The sequence below is a fragment of the Xenopus tropicalis genome, chromosome 1 (genome assembly GCF_000004195.4).
Source record: "Xenopus tropicalis strain Nigerian chromosome 1, UCB_Xtro_10.0, whole genome shotgun sequence".
NCBI classification, from domain to species: domain Eukaryota; kingdom Metazoa; phylum Chordata; class Amphibia; order Anura; family Pipidae; genus Xenopus; species Xenopus tropicalis.
The window spans coordinates 35,228,432-35,247,985 of record NC_030677.2 but is presented as its reverse complement, the minus strand read 5'-3'; the positions used below and the strand labels follow the sequence as shown (position 1 = coordinate 35,247,985).

Here is a 19,554-nt window from a genome sequence, read left to right as displayed (position 1 = left end):
TATATACTTTTTTTGTTCTGCAGCCCTCAGCCTTGCTAGGGCATAATTACCCCCAGTAAACCAGTCAGAGTTTCAAAATGGAAGCTTGACTGAAGAGAGCCTGAAAAGAAAGATATACAGATATGGCATCTATTATCCAGAATGCTTGGGACCAGGGGTTTTCTGGATAAGAGGATTTTTTTAGTAATTACAATTATTATCTTAAAATGAACTCCCTTAATTTGAAAATTTCTATTTGTTAAGTTTGTGGATAAGAGTTTCATTACCTATACAATTAAAAATGCAACTGAACCGTAACTATCAATCTGATTTTTTGACTGATGGGGTCAATGACCCTGACAACAAGACAGCAATGTTGCAGACTAGAAATAGACAGAAAAGGAATGAGAATTATTCAGAAACTATTCAAATGAAATACTGAAGACCAGTTAAAAAGCAGATTAGATTAGGCTGTGGGATAGCAGGTATAGTAGGGAGAGATGGTGCCTATAGTAGCAGTGGGGGGATAATAGCCTCTGGGAAGGGACTGTGGCTGTGGGATAGCAGGTATAGTAGGGAGAGATGGTGCCTATAGTAGCAGTGGGATAATAGCCTCTGGGAAGGGACTGGGGCTGTGGGATAGCAGGTATAGTAGGGAGAGATGGTGCCTATAGTAGCAGTGGGGGGATAATAGCCTCTGGGAAGGGACTGTGGCTGTGGGGTAGCAGGTATAGTAGGGAGAGATGGTGCCTATAGTAGCAGTGGGATAATAGCCTCTGGGAAGGGACTGTGGTTGTGGGATAGCAGGTATAGTAGGGAGACATGGTGCCTATAGTAGCAGTGGGATAATAGCCCCTGGGAAGGGACTGTGGCTGTGGGATAGCAGGTATAGTAGGGAGAGATGGTGCCTATAGTAGCAGTGGGGGGATAATAGCCTCTGGGAAGGGACTGTGGCTGTGGGGTAGCAGGTATAGTAGGGAGAGATGGTGCCTATAGTAGCAGTGGGATAATAGCCTCTGGGAAGGGACTGTGGCTGTGGGATAGCAGGTATAGTAGGGAGACATGGTGCCTATAGTAGCAGTTGGATAATAGCCCCTGGGAAGGGACTGTGGCTGTGGGATAGCAGGTATAGTAGGGAGAGATGGTGCCTATAGTAGCAGTGGGGGGATAATAGCCTCTGGGAAGGGACTGTGGCTGTGGGATAGCAGGTATAGTAGGGAGAGATGGTGCCTATAGTAGCAGTGGGGGGATAATAGCCTCTGGGAAGGGACTGTGGCTGTGGGATAGCAGGTATAGTAGGGAGAGATGGTGCCTATAGTAGCAGTGGGGGGATAATAGCCTCTGGGAAGGGACTGTGGCTGTGGGGTAGCAGGTATAGTAGGGAGAGATGGTGCCTATAGTAGCAGTGGGATAATAGCCTCTGGGAAGGGACTGTGGTTGTGGGATAGCAGGTATAGTAGGGAGACATGGTGCCTATAGTAGCAGTGGGATAATAGCCCCTGGGAAGGGACTGTGGCTGTGGGATAGCAGGTATAGTAGGGAGAGATGGTGCCTATAGTAGCAGTGGGGGGATAATAGCCTCTGGGAAGGGACTGTGGCTGTGGGGTAGCAGGTATAGTAGGGAGAGATGGTGCCTATAGTAGCAGTGGGATAATAGCCTCTGGGAAGGGACTGTGGCTGTGGGATAGCAGGTATAGTAGGGAGACATGGTGCCTATAGTAGCAGTTGGATAATAGCCCCTGGGAAGGGACTGTGGCTGTGGGATAGCAGGTATAGTAGGGAGAGATGGTGCCTATAGTAGCAGTGGGGGGATAATAGCCTCTGGGAAGGGACTGGGGCTGTGGGATAGCAGGTATAGTAGGGAGAGATGGTGCCTATAGTAGCAGTGGGGGGATAATAGCCTCTGGGAAGGGACTGTGGCTGTGGGATAGCAGGTATAGTAGGGAGAGATGGTGCCTATAGTAGCAGTGGGATAATAGCCTCTGGGAAGGGACTGTGGCTGTGGGATAGCAGGTATAGTAGGGAGAGATAGTGCCTATAGTAGCAGGGGGGGATAATAGCCTCTGGGAAGGGACTGTGGCTGTGGGATAGCAGGTATAGTAGGGAGAGATGGTGCCTATAGTAGCAGTGGGGGGGATAATAGCCTCTGGGAGGGGACTGTGGCTGTGGGATAGCAGGTATAGTAGGGAGAGATGGTGCCTATAGTAGCAGTGGGATAATAGCCTCTGGGAAGGGACTGTGGCTGTGGGATAGCAGGTATAGTAGGGAGAGATGGTGCCTATAGTAGCAGTGGGGGGGATAATAGCCTCTGGGAGGGGACTGTGGCTGTGGGATAGCAGGTATAGTAGGGAGAGATGGTGCCTATAGTAGCAGTGGGGGGATAATAGCCTCTGGGAAGGGACTGGGGCTGTGGGATAGCAGGTATAGTAGGGAGAGATGGTGCCTTTAAGTTCCAGCCCTGTGATGAAGGCTGTAAGGGCTCCTATAATAACTGTTTGACATAAGCTGAAGGTTTATATATGCTAATTTATATAAATAAATGGTCCCTGCTACTGCCTAGAACCCTGTCACCAATGAAGACTTCCCTGTAAATGATACTTTGCAGGAAAGCCCTGATAACACTGACAGGTGGCTCTGTATCTGCACCAGATCATTCCAGGACTGTGTTGGAATGGGGCTGCACACCCTGAAGGGATCTGTTCTGTTGGAACTGTTCTGATGGCAGAAGAAAGAATAATGTGTAAGTGCCACAGTACCACACTGTATATACATTGGTGCTGCTGAATGACAATAGAAATGCGGTTCTGCAGCAGCTGAGGTGTTGGAGTGCCAGAGGCACAGTGGGAGTAAGCAGAATGCTGAGCTGTGTGCCAGCTACAGACGGATCTGACAGTGAATTCTCCCAGAACCCATCACATCTGCTGGAATGACCTCAGCTGCTGCAGAACATCATTCACTTGCTCCATTCAGTCACCAATATCAATGGCCAAAGAGATTGTGAAGCAGCTGCGGTGCTTGGGCTGCTGGGCTGTGTGCCAGAACTAATGCCCCCTCCCCAGTGCCAGGGCTGATAGTGTGTGCCATACAGTGCCAGGGCTGATAGTGTGTGCCATACAGTGCCAGGGCTGATAGTGTGTGTGCCATACAGTGCCAGGGCTGATAGCGTGTGCCATACAGTGCCAGGGCTGATAGTGTGTGCCATACAGTGCCAGGGCTGATAGTGTGTGTGCCATACAGTGCCAGGGCTGATAGTCTGTGCCATACAGTGCCAGGGCTGATAGTGTGTGCCATACAGTGCCAGGGCTGATAGTGTGTGCCATACAGTGCCAGGGCTGATAGTGTGTGCCATACAGTGCCAGGGCTGATAGTGTGTGCCATACAGTGCCAGGGCTGATAGTGTGTGCCATACAGTGCCAGGGCTGATAGTGTGTGTGCCATACAGTGCCAGGGCTGATAGTGTGTGCCATACAGTGCCAAGGGCTGATAGTGTGTGCCATACAGTGCCAAGGGCTGATAGTGTGTGCCATACAGTGCAAAGGGCTGATAGTCTGTGCCATACAGTGCCAGGGCTGATAGTGTGTGCCATACAGTGCCAGGGCTGATAGTGTGTGCCATACAGTGCCAGGGCTGATAGTGTGTGTGCCATACAGTGCCAGGGCTGATAGTGTGTGCCATACAGTGCCAAGGGCTGATAGTGTGTGCCATACAGTGCCAAGGGCTGATAGTGTGTGCCATACAGTGCCAAGGGCTGATAGTCTGTGCCATACAGTGCCAGGGCTGATAGTGTGTGCCATACAGTGCCAGGGCTGATAGTGTGTGCCATACAGTGCCAGGGCTGATAGTGTGTGCCATACAGTGCCAGGGCTGATAGTGTGTGCCATACAGTGCCAGGGCTGATAGTGTGTGCCATACAGTGCCAGGGCTGATAGTGTGTGCCATGCAGTGCCAGGGAGCCTGTGGGTAGCGCTTACCTTCAGGGTTGGCACTGATAAACACCCGGACGCTTCTGCCCGTCGGGATGAGGTGAGAGGGAAGAGCCGACAGGTTCCCGGAGAAAGCCGCCTTCCGCAGCGCCGAGTCCCGGGAGCAGGGGAACCTGCTGCTAGCTCCAGACGGCCACATGTCCGGGGGCTCTCAGGGTACCATGCCAGGGCACTCAGGGCAAGGTCACTTCCCAAGCCGCCGGCATCCGCAGGAAGAAGTGGCTGCGACCTGCGAGGAGAGATGAGCCATAGGGAGTAACGTCAGCCCACCTAGTACCGGTACCACAGTCACTCACTGACACCGGTACCACAGTCCTGCCATTTACTGGCACCGGTACCACAGTCCTGTCACTCACTGGCACAGACAGGCTGCACTCCTTCTGCGGAGAGTTGAAGGTGCCAAGTAGAAACTAAAAAGTGCGCCCCTCGTCGCAGTGAACGGTATTGCAGTCCCACCGGTATAGCGTTTATCCTTATCCCATCCCTTGCCTCAAGTGCCCAGCCCAGCCTCCCGTCCCACTGTATCAGTTACTGCCCTAATATAGCCTGCCCTCTCTCAGGCACAAACCATCGCTGCTGCTGCTGCCGGGAGCTTGTGACACGGGAGAATCTTTCCTCCCTATGTATGTACTTGGCACTGGCGGGGCGTGGCTGCAGGACATATCGCTGCGCCGCTCAGGGGCTAGTGCCTTCCGCCTGCTGGCCGAGTCCAGTTGGAATGGAAAGTGGTGGCGGAGTGTTGGGGGCTTAGAAACCCGCACAGAAGACTGTTAGTGGCCGTGGCCCAAGGCAAGCATAGGGTAATTGCGAGCCTCCAGGGGCTGCCATGGAAATAGCTATACAGGGGTTCCATAAAGGAGAAACCACTTTTAAGTTTGTGTGACCTGTGGCCCTTGGGAAAGGAGTGCGGAGCTCCTGCCCTTCTGCGACTTGTATTGTGGGAGGGGTGCTCTCCTGGCCCCCCTCTTGGTCATCTCTTATCAGTAGGATAATGAAATTGTGCATGGGTAAATAACCTTCTCCCACCAAAAATATAACAACCAAACCTTCCTTTATTTGTACTTTGTACTCCTGTACTGTATGTGCTAGTCCACCTGAATGTGTCCCTGGAAATGTCTGGGAAGGTTCCCATTTATCCAGTGATACAGTAGTGATAAGTCTAAAGCAACAGGACTTGCTGAATAACCAAGAAAACATTTCAGCGCTGGGCAGAGTAGCGGAATCTGGCAAGTGGCGAAACGATTACAAGATAACCCAGCAATAGACAAGATACAGCCGCTGAAAAGGAAAGTGATAGCAGCTACCCAGATGGGTGCAACTTAAAAAAAATGGGGACCAAGCTCCCATTGGAGGGAGTTAACCGCATGATTTAGGGATGTCAAATTTGCAGCTGTTGCTAAAATACAACTCTCAAATCCCTGATTGGGTTGGGTTGCACGCTGCTCATCCATCTTGTAAATACTGAGTATATTTAACAAATATTATGTCCCTCCTGCTTTTATTTGCATCCCTCCTAGGGGTCCCACAGATGTTGGATGCCCCATGGGCAAATGCCATTTCCCACCTTACCCAAAAACTGTCCCTTCCTACCTTAGGAGCAACTCAGATTGAACAAAGTTATACTGCATAGACTTCAGTCTGGGGCACCAACATACACTTATAAAATATCTACAGTTTTGATTTTTTATGATATTGATTTATCTTTTGCTTTTAACTTTAACAGGGGACTCCACCAGAAAAATGGGTCTTTTTGGCACAAATTAAGAAAATTTTATTATGAGCAGCTTTTCAACTTCTGCTGAAGGAGAGCTTACGACTAGAAAGGTATAATTAAACATATCCATTTACAAATAACTTTAAACCCCATTGGAATGTATTTGTCAGTGTATACTGGAAAGCTGTAGAGTCAACCTTTAAAGTTCTGGGAAAAGAATAGGGACTGTTAGATAGGGACACGCTAATGCCCAGACACAGAAAGTCCCTTTAGGGAAAGGTCCCGTGTGTCATATAACCAGTAATACATTTTGCCACACCATTTACATTTTACTTAATGAATCTTAATGCTGCTCCCATAGCCATTTAACTCCTACTGAGTCGCATAATTCTGCTGTTGGTGTAGCTGAACTGTGATTTATAAAAGCCTCCAGAGCATTTCACAGCTGATCCATTATCCATAGAGCATAATGGCTTTGCTGCCTAATGATTCAATCCATAAATAAATAATTGTACTTACTTTCTGCTGTTCACTTGCCTAGTGTGCGCCGGGGCATCCTGTTGTGTGGCACCAATGAAAAATTCAGCAGCTGCTTTGGGTGTCTGGCTGAGCTGCTTTATAATGATATAATCCGGGGGTCTTTCCTGTGCGCGTAAAAATGCAAGAATGGGGAGTGCAGAAGATCAGGTCAGTAGCTTGGCACTGAGTGCAGACAGAAGGCTTCCTTCTCATTGAACTTGTGAGAGAGGGGAGACGGACTGTGGTCACAGCTAGAGGCGAGCTGCAGACCTTTCCAGTCTGTGCATTATATATAAACCTCCAAGAGAGAGCCAGCTGTGAACTGGTAGGGAACTGCTCTAGTCCCTGGGTGTCACTGTGCTAAGGAGGATTGATGCTTCAAGTCCATTTAAATCCACTTCAGTTTGGGGGGCTTCCTGAAGTTCATTATAATTCTTAAAGCCGTCAAGTACAGGGATTATGCATGGTTTAAAAGGCAGAGGCTGGCAAGTGAGCGGATGTCACCTAATCCCTCCCAGCTGCCTGTTAGCCTGTGCTGGTTGGATTGAGCGACTTGCTCAGCAGACGACTCCCACCAGCCTACTGATATACTAGGAGGGGGGGATAGCAGCCAACAGCATGACTTGATTAGTATCAATTATTGGATTTAGGGAAACATCCGCAGACCAGTGGGGATATCATTAAAAAGTCCCATACTGCAACATTATTAATAGCCTTTGGCTTATTTTATGCTTTTGATGGCCGTATCTCTGAGCTGTGGGGGTTGTTTCCCCTATAAATGTCCTGTTTGTGCAGAAATGGTTAACGCTGCTCTAAACGCTTTCCCTCTGCAATCATAACACTACTCTAGCTAGCAAGTGTAACTGCTCCCATGGCGCAGTCATAAAGCATTTCTATAGTGGGATCAATAATTGCATTGGAGGATATTTTCACTCTACGGATTGTAGGAGCGGAGATTTTTACCTGTTAATTACGATTTCAGTCGCTGAATTGGCTTTATTCATTTTTATACTGCTCTGCCTTTATTGCCTTAAGTTAGACAGTACAAAATAATATGTTGCCAGAGTCCTATGCCAGCAAGTGCTGTCTTTAGAACAAGAAATTTGCTTTTGCACCATTGGCGTAAACAATAATTATACATAATGGCATGTAAATAAAAAATGTTTATTTCAATCAAGCATGTCCCAGTGTTCCATGAAGCAGTTGTAGAGGTTGGACATCCTATTTCTATCAAAATAAAGAATTATCCATTTATACATAAAATCACTGTATATTATTATGTAATCTAGTTAAGGTTAACAGGTTGCTATACATAATATATGGGCCTGTATAGACCCTTTAGGAGAGCATCCATGGTCATTATAGACCACATATTGTTTGGGGCAGTTTTTGAATCACTTGGGAGAGGGCAAGTCAAGTTCACAATTAAATGGCGTATCATCTATGCTCTGAAATGCTCAGGTTGTAACTGGGATTTCAAATTTACCCTGGCATTTCAAGAACACAGAGGCCCAAACAGCCCATACAGGCCCCATAAATAGTTACTGTTTATGGCATCTTACAGCAGCCCCTCTGGAATTTGCCAGAATTCGCAGATTGCCAGTCTGGCCCAGGAAATGCTCATTTACATTGACTTCAGATATGAGAGTGTGAAAGGAAAGAAGGTTGGAGAGGCAGAGCAAGTTAAACCACTGAACCTAGGACATAAATATATGACACCTGAGGGCCACTATATTGTCAGGAAATGAAACAAGACCACAGAGGGAACTTTTACTGGGGAACAGGTCATGATGTGGTATCAAAAAGGTTAATCAAATTCTTGGTTAGAGTTAATGCACAGTTTAGGAAAAGGGATGGTCACAATAGGTAGGAACAGGATAGGCATCAGTAGGGGTCATTTACAAAGCAGAACGCAGTGTTTTGGCATTTTTTGGCACTTTGCACACTTTGTTCTGCATTGTGAAAATAGCCACAGTGTCACTGTAAACTATACTCTGTCAGAGACATGACACTTTTCTCTAGAATACAGTGCTGAGTGATTAATCAGTGCTGTAATAAAAAGGGGGCGTGGGAGATCCATGTGTGCACCCCCCCACCCGCATCCTTTAGACGCAACCTTAAGGCAGGCTTTAAAGGAAAACTGCACCCCCAACAATGTAAGTCTCTTTTAAAATATATTACATAGAACAGCCCATATGAGAAATCCTGCTTCATCTAAATTAACCATTTTCAAAAAAATAAACTTTTTTTAAGTAGTATGTGCCACTTGGTAATCCTACACGGGGAGATTAGTTGCCTGCGACAAATCTCCCTGTTTGTGGACGACTAATCTCCCCATCCATCCCACCAGTGGATATGTAAATCTCCACGTGTGCCAGAGCCCTTAAGGAAGGGCTTGGCTGCAGCTTCTGATATTGCTCTCTGCGCCTCACATGCACAAAGAGCAGATTGCAGCTCACCCCCTGCAAACAAGTGCCTGCTAAGTGAGCACTTAGGGGGGCACCCTTAATGTAAGTGACCCCTAATAACTGGACTATTAGACAAAATAGAGCATAACAGCACACCGAGGAAGTAAGACCTGCAATAAGGCACTGACACCGGATTCTGGCGATGGTGTGTGGGCACAATGGGGCTCATTTATCAATGCATCGCAGCACACAAACCGACGCAATTATGATTATGCGCCATATTGTGGGCACACGCAATTGCATATGCGTTACATTGCGTTGGTTCATTTATTTTTCCGACAGTTCTTTTTATGCGCATGTCGCAAATACTGGGCAATAATGTCGCAAACAACGACATGTTTTTTGGGGGTGTGGCTAGGGGCGTGTTTTAAGTGCTCAATTTTTGCGAGAGTGCGCTCTTTGCGCCTATATATGTGCTATTTGCGCGTATATATGGGCAGATTTGCACAGGCACGGCTGCATTGAAATCTTTATGCCTGTTCATTTGTGGCGTATTTCTGACTGCGTGTTCGTCACCATTTGCGCTAGTATATTCGCAGACTTGCGCTACAATAAACTAATTTAGGTATGTCATTAATAAAACCATGTTAATGTTAATTTATGATATGTTGATTAGCATTATTAGAAAAATATAATTGTTAATTTGTTTACAATGTTTTAATAACATTTACCCCTTTTTTTAACTTTGTTCTTATCTATAAAGGCAGTTTCCCTTGTTAATGTGATGGAGCCTTTTATATCTTTTTTCCCATTTAAACACTAACTGACTGGGTTGGTAAGTTAGGAAGCATGTAGTTGGTAGGGGTTTATTAGAGCATTAGCTTGTACCATCTATGCACACAATTTATGACAAGTTTTGCGTCCTCATGTGTGCAGTTTTGCGACATCATATGTGCATGTTTGTACGGCGCAGCAGTTTGCGTCAAAACTAGCGCATGAAACTTTACGCGACCGTGTTTGCTCTATACTGTTAAAAATGCTTATGCGCAGGGCAAAAGTTTTGCCTCTGCGACTATTATAGCACTGCGGTGCGTTGGTAAATGAGCCCCAATGACTTTAGCACCTACCACAAAATCACCAGGTTGCACCAATCGCAGCACAACACCTTTCATGTAATAAACAGCAACATCACAGTGGAAATACACTGTTAAACATTAGATTTTATTCCGTTGCCTGCGACACACAGGGATGTCGCTTACTTGATTTTCCACTTGTGTAAATGCCATAACACTATTTTCCAAATGACTGTCACCGAGTTAAGATTTAATTATCAAATGGAGTGGAATTGATTGGATTGGAGTGACCGAATTGAAGGGAATACTGATGAATGAAAGGCACTCGCTTTGATTCCAATTAATCCCCGGGGGGAAGAGACATTAGTTACAAAGTAGACATTCATTTTGCCATTCGTGGGATATGTTTCCGATGAAGGGAGAGAGAAACGTCAATATACTTTAGCAGAAAAGCTATTTACAAGAAAGAATAAACGTATTTACTAATAATATGAATCTTGCTTTTGTCCTTTTATGTAAACTTTGCATTTTTTGCTAGAATAGAAGATACACAACCTTTCTCAAGACATCAAAGGCACAAAAAGAGGGAAATCATGTGCTCTATATTAATTAATTCTAACATTTATTCGGGCTTTTTGTCCTTAGCATTTTGTTTGAAAGGATTGATTGATTAGGCTTAATACAAAAGAGTTTTGGGGGATTTCCTTTATCAAGTACATTAGAAATTCTGTGAAAGCCTAGCCCTAATGATATCTGGGGGGCCATTTATCAACATTCTCATTTTCGTGGTTTTAGAGGTTTTTGAAACCACAAAAATCACATTTTTTTCAATATCAAATTTTTTTTTTTAATGGCAAGTGATTTATTAAAACAGCCTTTGAAAAAAAGCATGACCGAAAAAACACGAACAATGCCAATACAAAATAATATGAATTATAAAAAAAACCCAAATGTTATTAAATGCCCCCATAGTATGTGCTGTTGCCAAATATTTTTACAGTCTGCCTGGCAACCGGTCTGTTGTTTGGTATGTAAATAACGTCTGTGCCCCAATTCTTTAGCTGCTAGTACACTGCGTCTTTTGACACATCACTGAAGGAACCGTAGAGCTACCTGCTTAGTCAGGAGGTGATGGTAGTTCCAGGGTTCACTCACCGTGTGGTACAGCAGCACTCGATTCAGAAAGGAAGGTTAAAAGAACTGATTGCCACTGGGCACAACTTCATGGAAGTGTGTAGAGCACATTTGGATGCAAATACCTTTAATGAAAGTGGTTTTAGACACAACTTAGTGTGAGAAAAAGCACAAGTTGGATGTAAAAGACTCTGTGGATGCAAATGAGTCCTAATTTACTTAGTTATATTTCATATCATTATGCTTATTTGCCCTTTATAAGGTTACTATCATCTTAGTGTCCTGCTGGATTTTGCCACACCTTTTTGTTTCTAGGTCACACTCTCTTGTAGTGTCTTAAGCTAATGCAAGACAGGGCTGATTAGGCCGAGAATCAGCCCCTATTTTGCCATTAGCCGTTGGCCCACAGAGTGGATTTCAGCACTGAAACATGACAATTTCCATTTTGTTGCTGAAATCCGCCACGAATCAGCCCCATCTGGCATTAGCCTTATAAGGGGGTTGTATCACAGTAGCTGAAAAGCATAATACAAAAATATTGTGGCTGGCCAGCTAGCCTGAAGCAATTTTAGCCAAGGCAAGGCTACTGGACACTGGGTGATATAAACACCATAATAATATCTATGAAAATCATGGTAGGCAAAACATTCTTCCCAATTTGCCATTGCTTCCCATTCAGAGTTTCATCTGCTAAAAATCTGAAGTTGAGTTTTGTTGAAGAAACCTTATTGTCTGGGCATTAATAACTCTAGTTTAATATAATATTGGCTCAGCATGGCTGTGTAATGATTATCCTTTCTGAACTTTGGTCCTAGGTTACATTTAAGCCAGGCCACTATCCGCAGTGAGTTTGTATGTTCTCTCCATGCTTGCATGGGTTTCCTCCACATACTTTAGTTTCCTACTACACTGAAAAAACCTACAAGAAGGTTAATCAGTTTCTGATAAAACTAGCCATAGTGAATGTGATAGGGGACTTACAGGGTCATGTGAATGATGTATAATCTCTGTAAAGCACTGCAGAATGTGTTTATATAAACAGAAAATAATAACAATTTGTGTTCTTCTGCTCCCTGCATTCTGCACGCTGCAGCCATTGAGAAGGCAGACATCCCCCGAGAGAAGCTAAGAAACACTGTGGCATAAGTGTTGCACCCAAAAATAGTGTTACCCTTTTGCTGAGCTTTATATAGTCATTCATTAAAAAGCCAGCGGGATAACCAATGGGGAAAATAACATTCTACACCTGTCATTACTGTAAATGTATAATGTTCATTAATCACTGAATAATTTAATTAACCTGCCAGCACAATTATATAATGTATGTGAACCTTAATTCCGCATATAAGTACTCAGCTGCTGTGCAGGGAACTCCTTCGTTCCAAACAAAGTGACAAACCCATTTTGACATTTATTTAAATTTAGATTGCGAGCCTCCAGATGTGATTCCTGGAGGGAACCAGGCTTGCATATGACTTGTATTATTACTTACTTTGATGCACACGTTTCCCTATCACATTTGCTCCTACTGAGTCCTCGATCTAAATCATGTTAGTTTATTCGCACCAGCCTATCTATCATAGCTATAGGAGCGGGATACCGATCACTGGAAGTGTCTGTCAGGCAACATTTCACTCAGCACCCTGTATAGCTATCTTGCCTGCTCAGTGAATCATTCAGAATCTCTCACTAACACCGACTCATTAAGTTCTTGTACTAAATAGTCTTGAAAATCCTACCACCCTGCTTCATCATTTCCTTCATGCCCGTAGCCTTTAATCTTTAGAGCAAGTTGCTCCACTGTACATTCTTTATTATTGCATTTATTATATATATATATGCTATTGAGCTTCCACGGAGCTGGAGGATAAGCACAGACCCTGGCTGGGGAGTGTATTGAATGATAGAGATGATCTGAGTCTCAGCAGGTATTAAGCCATGGTAGCAAGTGCCCCAGGTAACGAGTTAAGATAAGCAGTATAACCATTACAGATATTTAAAGGGATTCTGATTTTTATGGTGTAATTTGTATTTTTAAATTACACGTTATATTGCAAATAATTCACTCTACTAATACAAATGTTGAACCAGCAAATTATTTTTTTCATTAAATTTTTTTAGCTGTAATAGTGTGTGTAAGGTAGGTGCCATGTCAGTGCATTGTGCCTGAGTCTGAGCTTTCAGAAGGAGCCAGCACTACACAATAGAACTGCTTTCAGATAAGCTATTGTTTCTTCAATAGGACCCAAGTTGCATAATAGGAAAACTTATCTTTTTGTAGTGCCAGGCCAAGCTGGCCAGGTGCCCTAGGCAAGGAAGGAAAGGGTCTGAAACCAGTGACAGGTGAAAGAAAGGTACCTCCCTGGTGCCCCCCCCCCCACCGTTGCGCCCTAGGCAAGTGCCTCTTCTGCATACCCTTAGTTCCGGCCCTGCTTTCTTGGGTGCTGTTCTCATGTCTACCACCAGGTAGGGCGTAGGAGCATATTCAAAAATGCTGAAATTGTCTCCAGTAAGGTGGTCTTGGGTGTTAGAAATGGGGTGTTATAAATCATTACCTCTCATTGTATTTAATCTATTTGGGGCTAAAGTTCCCACTGCTTTTAACTGTATTTAATGTATTTTGGGTGTCACTACTTCTGCTCCGCCTGTATAATATAATTATTATCTGAAATTATTGTTCATTATTTAATTGCGTAGTGTATATATATATCCTCTACTTTACAAGCTAATGCCAAATGGGGCAGTTTTTTCACAGTATAATTTACCTGCCAGAGAAGTGCCTGAAACCACCCTTTATTTATTACAAGGTAGTATAGGCAGTTTTGCCTGTGTATCCACACCCTAAAATTTAGGACAGTACCGGCAGTGCCATAGAGGCACTATCAGTTTAGGCAAAGGTGTCAGGGAGCTGCTATCCTATTACCTGCTTATTGATTGTTCTGCTGATCGGCTGCTGGGGGGGAGGGGAAGTGATATCACTCCAACTTACAGCGCAGCAGTAAAGTGTGACTGAAGTTTAGCAGAGCACATATCACATGGCTGTGGGCACTTGGCTAGCCCTATGTCAATTTTCAAAATTAAATATTAAAAAAATGTGTTTTAAAAACAGATTTAAAAAAACAGATTTCAGTGCAGAGTTCTGGTAGAAAAAAATCATGTTTTCCCATGACAGTTTGGAAGGCATACTATATTTGTACCCTCATACCCCTTCTCCTTTATACCCTGCTGAATTAATTAGTATTGTGTACAATTTATGGGGCACATTCTCCAAAGGATGATTGTTTCCGAATACAAAACGTTTTTGCATTAATTTGTGCAACTTTTTCGGACTTTGCAACAATTTGCGTGACAATTTGTGGGACAAAATCGTATTTGTCGCAACAAGTACGAAAGTTTAAGATTCAATAAAGCTTCGTTATCGTGAATTTCCTTGGGCCAGGTTGGAGCTGCAGAGTGCCATTGAGTCCTATGGGAGGCTTCCAAAAACATGCACAGAAGGATCAAAGTCAGAAAGGTTTTCCCGCTGTTTACGATCATTCAGATACGAAAATTTTGTGACTTTCGGAAAGCCATTACGATATTATAGTGACTATTACGATTTTTTAGTAAGCATTTTCGTGACATTTCTAATCATCAGAAATGATCGTATTTAATCCGAATTTTTCCTGTTTCGGGATTTGAACTTGTACTTTGATAAATCTGCCCCTGTATGTTTGATGTATACACCCTATCTGTTTTACAGTGCTGCAGTAAAAGAAGGTGATTTATAAATATATAGTAAACAAGAGCCATGAATATCATGTAAATTATATTCTTATGAACAGTGCTTAGTGATATCATTAGTTATAACTGGTACTTAGTGATATAATTTCTGTCATTTGACTCACTGACTCTTGTCTATTATAATAAATAAAGTATCCTTTGTTAAAAAATATGAGGATATTAGAAGTCATCTTGTGCTCCATGACCTGTATATACAGTAAGCATTCAGGCTTTGGCCTTGTGCTTTTATATGGTCATGAAACTCCTCAGTGACCTATAATATTCTTATATTTTACAAAGGGAAGTACTTTATTCATTATATAATAATAGAGCCAGACCCGGACTGGCAATCTGTGGATTCTGGCAAATGCCTGAGGGGCTGCTGTAAGAATGCCAGCGCCTATTTTTGACTCCCAGTCCAGACCTGAATTGCTCTGTCTGAAATAGGCATTTAAAAACTGAGGAATGGAAGTTATTACAGGGCACCTTGGCACCAGAATTCAGAGCAATTATCCCAACAGTTGTATCAGTCAGTGGATAGCCTTTGTTTCCTTTAATAACACCCCTGGGAAATAACATCATAGAACTGGAGAGGGCAAGAGAGAAACCAGCCGTGGTTGATCAAATATTTATAGTTTTCTTGTTTATTTACCATTACTAAGTACTGTTTTAAAATAATAACTGCAAGCAAAATCTGCAAACAATGTTGCTAATGGTACAGGTATGGGATGAATTTTGTGGAAACCTATTCAGAAAGTTCCGAATTATCGGAAGGCAATGTCTGATAGAATCCATATTAAGCAAATAATTCTAATTTAAAAAAAAAAACATTTTTTTCTCTGTAATAATAAAACAGTACCTTGTACTTGATCCCAAATAAGATATTTAATAAGTATTGATGGCAAAACTTCCGCCTCAGCTGCACTCTTACCTCGGCACGAGCGGCCAGGAATGCAAGCAGGTGAGTAGGGGCTGCAGTTCATACCAGGCCCCTCAAAAATTTTTTGCGGGGGAGGAATTTCATTGTTGTTACGCCACTGATTTCATATCTTCAAATGCATTTAATTACATTTTATATGCAGTACTTTTTCATGTAGAAATTGAGCAGGCTTTAACTGGAGACAGACACACTCACTTTTCCACTAAACTCATAGCTTCATTTGTTAATTTTTCATCATCTTACCATGTTGGACTGGTATGGCAGGGGACCACCAGAAAGCCTGTGGGCCTGGCTACATTTTCTCAGCCTGCATTTTTTCTTCAAGTAAGAGAAGCGTATCTGCTCCCTTATGTAGCTCCATGTACCTCAACTGAAAAGTACAGCTTCCATCAAGTGCAGGTACAAAGGGTGGAGGTCTGCCTGAAAATGCCTGCATCTGCGTGTACCTGCACTCAGACGGAAGCTTTAGTTTTCAGTGCAGATACACAGAGCTGTTTAAGGAAGCGATCAGCTTCTTTCAGCCTGAAGAAAAAGGCAGGTTGAAAGAAGTAGAGCAAACTCTCTGTGTGTCCAGGCTCTTAGCCCATAGACCCACTCTCCAAATTATTTGTACTTCTCTTTCCATTCAACCTATCCATCTATTTTGCCTCTTTGTTTTCATACAGAAATGAAGAATGACCATAAAATAGACCAAATGGTTAGGAGCAGAAGGGCCACTGACACCTGGGCTCACCTGGAGTTTTCCTTCTACCTGTGGGTCATTCCAACACTAAGAGGCCAATTTATCAAAATTTGAATTTGTGTTTTTTTCATAATTCAAAAAAATGTGAATGCAAATATACTCGAGAATATTCTTAAGAAGCATAAATAGTCGGCATTTATTAAAGAAAAAATCCACGAAAAATCACCAGAAAAAACTCAGCAAGTAAATGCTGGAGACGTTCAATAGAAGTCAGTAAGTATTGTCTCTAGCAACTTTATTTATTTATTTAGCCTCATTTTACCTTTATTAAGGAATGGAACAATGTGATTATTGGCAGTGTGCAACTTTTTGTCTGAGACAAAAAGCATGCGGGAATAATCTGTTGTGTTTTTTTTTTAATAAGATAGCATTCTAGAATTAAAATTGCACAAGTTTTGTTGTAGTTATTTTTTTTAATGTTCATTAAAATTTTACTCTTAATTGGCAGTCTGGGTGTCCAAGAGAATCTATGAATGTGACTCAACATTCATCCCCAGTCACAGCTCTGTGCCCCCTTAGGGTGGCTACTCCAACCAGGGGCACTGCTGCCATTAGGCAAGTTGAGAAACTCTCATCGTGGCAGCGCCTGGCAAGTTACCAGGGGCGGCAAAAAGCCAAAAGAGCCAAAATTCCAATTTTTACTTCTCTGCACTAGCAATGCGGTCCTCCCGCCCTCGCCCCCCCCAATGCAAAAAGCTAAACATGGAGGAAGCGAGAGGGGAGGCATCAACTTGGCCACCTCAGGCAGGTAGGACCCCATCAGGCGGCGCTCTAGTTGGGAAGCCACAGCATTCTATAATTATTCTATCTGTATAATATGTGTTTTCACTCTTCCATACAAAACGCTGTGTGCTATTGTGCATAATGTGACCCTGATACCTCAATAAGACTACCCCGTCCCTGTGTATTGTAAAAGACTATTACTAAAATAATCTTCCCTGCACAGCTCTGTGTTTCTGTGACACTTTTTTGTTATGCATGTGAGCGCTGCACTCTTGACTGATTTGTTTAACAAAAGCTGTCAGACTAGACATTAGAACACCCATAAGACGATTAAGTCATTATGAGAACAAATATGACATACAGCAATATGAACAAGCTATTAAACCATGACAAGTCATCTTGCCTAAAGGCTACAATTATACTTTGTACTGTACAAGACTATTTATTTTAAATCAGAGATTATTGTTTTAATGTAATATTTAGCCTCCAACGCAAAAACCAAGCAAACATGTCCCCAGGAATAATAATAATGTAATGCAAGTCCAACAGAGGTATGAGAGCTTTAGACAGTACAGCAGAGGCTGTTGGACTTTTTCAGTTCCTCTTTCAGGTCCAACTTTTTGCCAGGGCCCCACATAGCTCAGATACAGGTTACAGATATAGCAAAGCATTGGTGCATCAGTCATTCAGCCATCGATCCAAGAATATTTAGGGTCAAATTATACATTTTTATCCCATTTCTCACCCTAAGTAACTTCAAGCTAATCCTTAGGTATATCTAGGACAGTGGGTATCCTAAAGGGTGTAGGAGGGCCAGGTTATATAAAAATGATGATGTCTCAAACATCAAATGATGTGGGTGTCTGAGCAAGTGCACCATCGCAGATGGTCAGTACAACCAATCATTTATTTCCATTTGGCTTAATACTTAATATATATCTATATCTGGTGAGTAGGCTGACTCACTGGGTGTTTGGTAAAGGAGAGATCATACAAATGCACAAGTCACTATAAGTGGATTTTATCAGTCACTTTTCACTTATATTTGTAACACTCAATTTGTATTAACTTACTACACTAGTTTTTATTTAATGTGCGCTTCATTGTAGTTTTAGATTTTGACTACAATTCACTAATTGGATATTGCACATTTGTTTGTTGAAGATCACATTTCAGGGCCTTAGCATTTGTTTAACTGGTATATGTGCTCAGTACCAGGGTCGGACTGGGCCACCGGGACACCAGGAAAGGACCAAGTGGGCCGTGTCCTTGTGGGCCCCTGCGGCCCAAACCCAATCCCTGTTGCCGCTTCCCCTGGCCGCCGATCTCCTCCCCTGACATGTTTCACTTATGCACGCTCAGGGGAGGACGTTGGGCGGGGGCACCTGCGGGGGGTAAGGGGGCACGGCTGGGGGTGCAGGTGATGCAGCTGGTGGGGGCACCTTGGGGGGTGCGGGGCCTCAGGGGCAGCAGCCCCGGTGGGCCCTGCACCCTCCAGTCCGACCCTGCTCGGTACAAAAATGATTGAGAAAAGTTCTGTACCGGATATGTGCTCACATAAGCCTGACAAGGGCTTGAAGAAGAAGATGGAGTTGTGGTGCTCAGGACACAGTACCAAGGGTGGTGCAAGCAGCTAGCATCACTGGGGGTGCCTAGTGGTTCCAACAACTTGGATTTTACTTTTCTTTTTCCTTTAAGGTACTAATTGGCAAGCAGGGATATTAGTTACAGACTGCAGTCAAACCTTCTGCATTAGCTTTAATGCAATTCACAAGTGAGCTACAAGTCAAGTCTTGTGTTTTGGTGAAGCAATGACTAAAGCTGGCCATACACATTCAGATTTAATCGTCATATGGCAAACTTTCAATATCAATAGTACGTTTTAATGCAAAAAACAGATTCAAATTGTAGGATTAAAGTTGGAAAAATAACAAATCAAATGATGTTCTGCCCATTCTGGTATACACATATTTCTATCCTGTACATGTAGGAGTGTTCTCTGTGAAGCAGAAGTTTTTTTTTTTTTTTTTATCAGCTTTGCAAGTTCAACCATCTTTTATCTGTAGTCAAAACAAAGCCCCATCTGGTTTATTGCATTTATTATCACTGTAATAATACATATTCATGACAGGAATAAGTATGCAATGTAAATAGATACAAAAGCGTTTTTAAAAAATGATGCTTTATTGAAATGATGTTGAATAAACTAAAAAGAACATCTGGTGTAAATGCAAAAGTGGCATTGTCATTTCTGATTATACTTGCCCTTTAATCATGTTCACATGTACATATTTCTTTTAAGACCACCAGATGTTCTTTTTTAGGCAAACCTCTTGTTCTGTTAGTACTTTGCACCAAGATTAGGGCAGGAGGCTAACATGAATCAGAAGACAGAAGCCTAGGCAGAGTAGAGCACATTCAGAGGATGAAGTTGAATTGGTTCATCTAACACAGTGTTTTTCAACCTTTTTTGGGCAAAGGCACACTTGTTTCATGAAAAAAATCACGAGGCACACCACCATTAGAAAATGTTAAAAAATTTAACTCTGTGCCCAGCAGCAGTGCCCCCCTAGTACA

The 19,554-nt window shown here is 43.2% G+C and overlaps 1 protein-coding gene across 1 annotated transcript in view; it reads right to left on the bottom strand.

Moving 5' to 3' along the window:
• Positions 1–6,725, bottom strand: part of nwd2 (NACHT and WD repeat domain containing 2) — a 93,082-nt gene extending 86,357 nt beyond the window's left edge. The window contains exons 1-2 of the mRNA XM_031895361.1: positions 6,196–6,725; positions 3,951–4,191 (exon numbers count right to left, since the gene is read on the bottom strand). Coding sequence (XP_031751221.1) covers positions 3,951–4,101 — 151 coding nt within the window. The 5' untranslated portion in view covers positions 4,102–4,191; positions 6,196–6,725. The remainder of the gene's footprint in view (positions 1–3,950; positions 4,192–6,195) is intronic.
• Between the last annotated feature and the right edge of the window lie 12,829 nt (positions 6,726–19,554).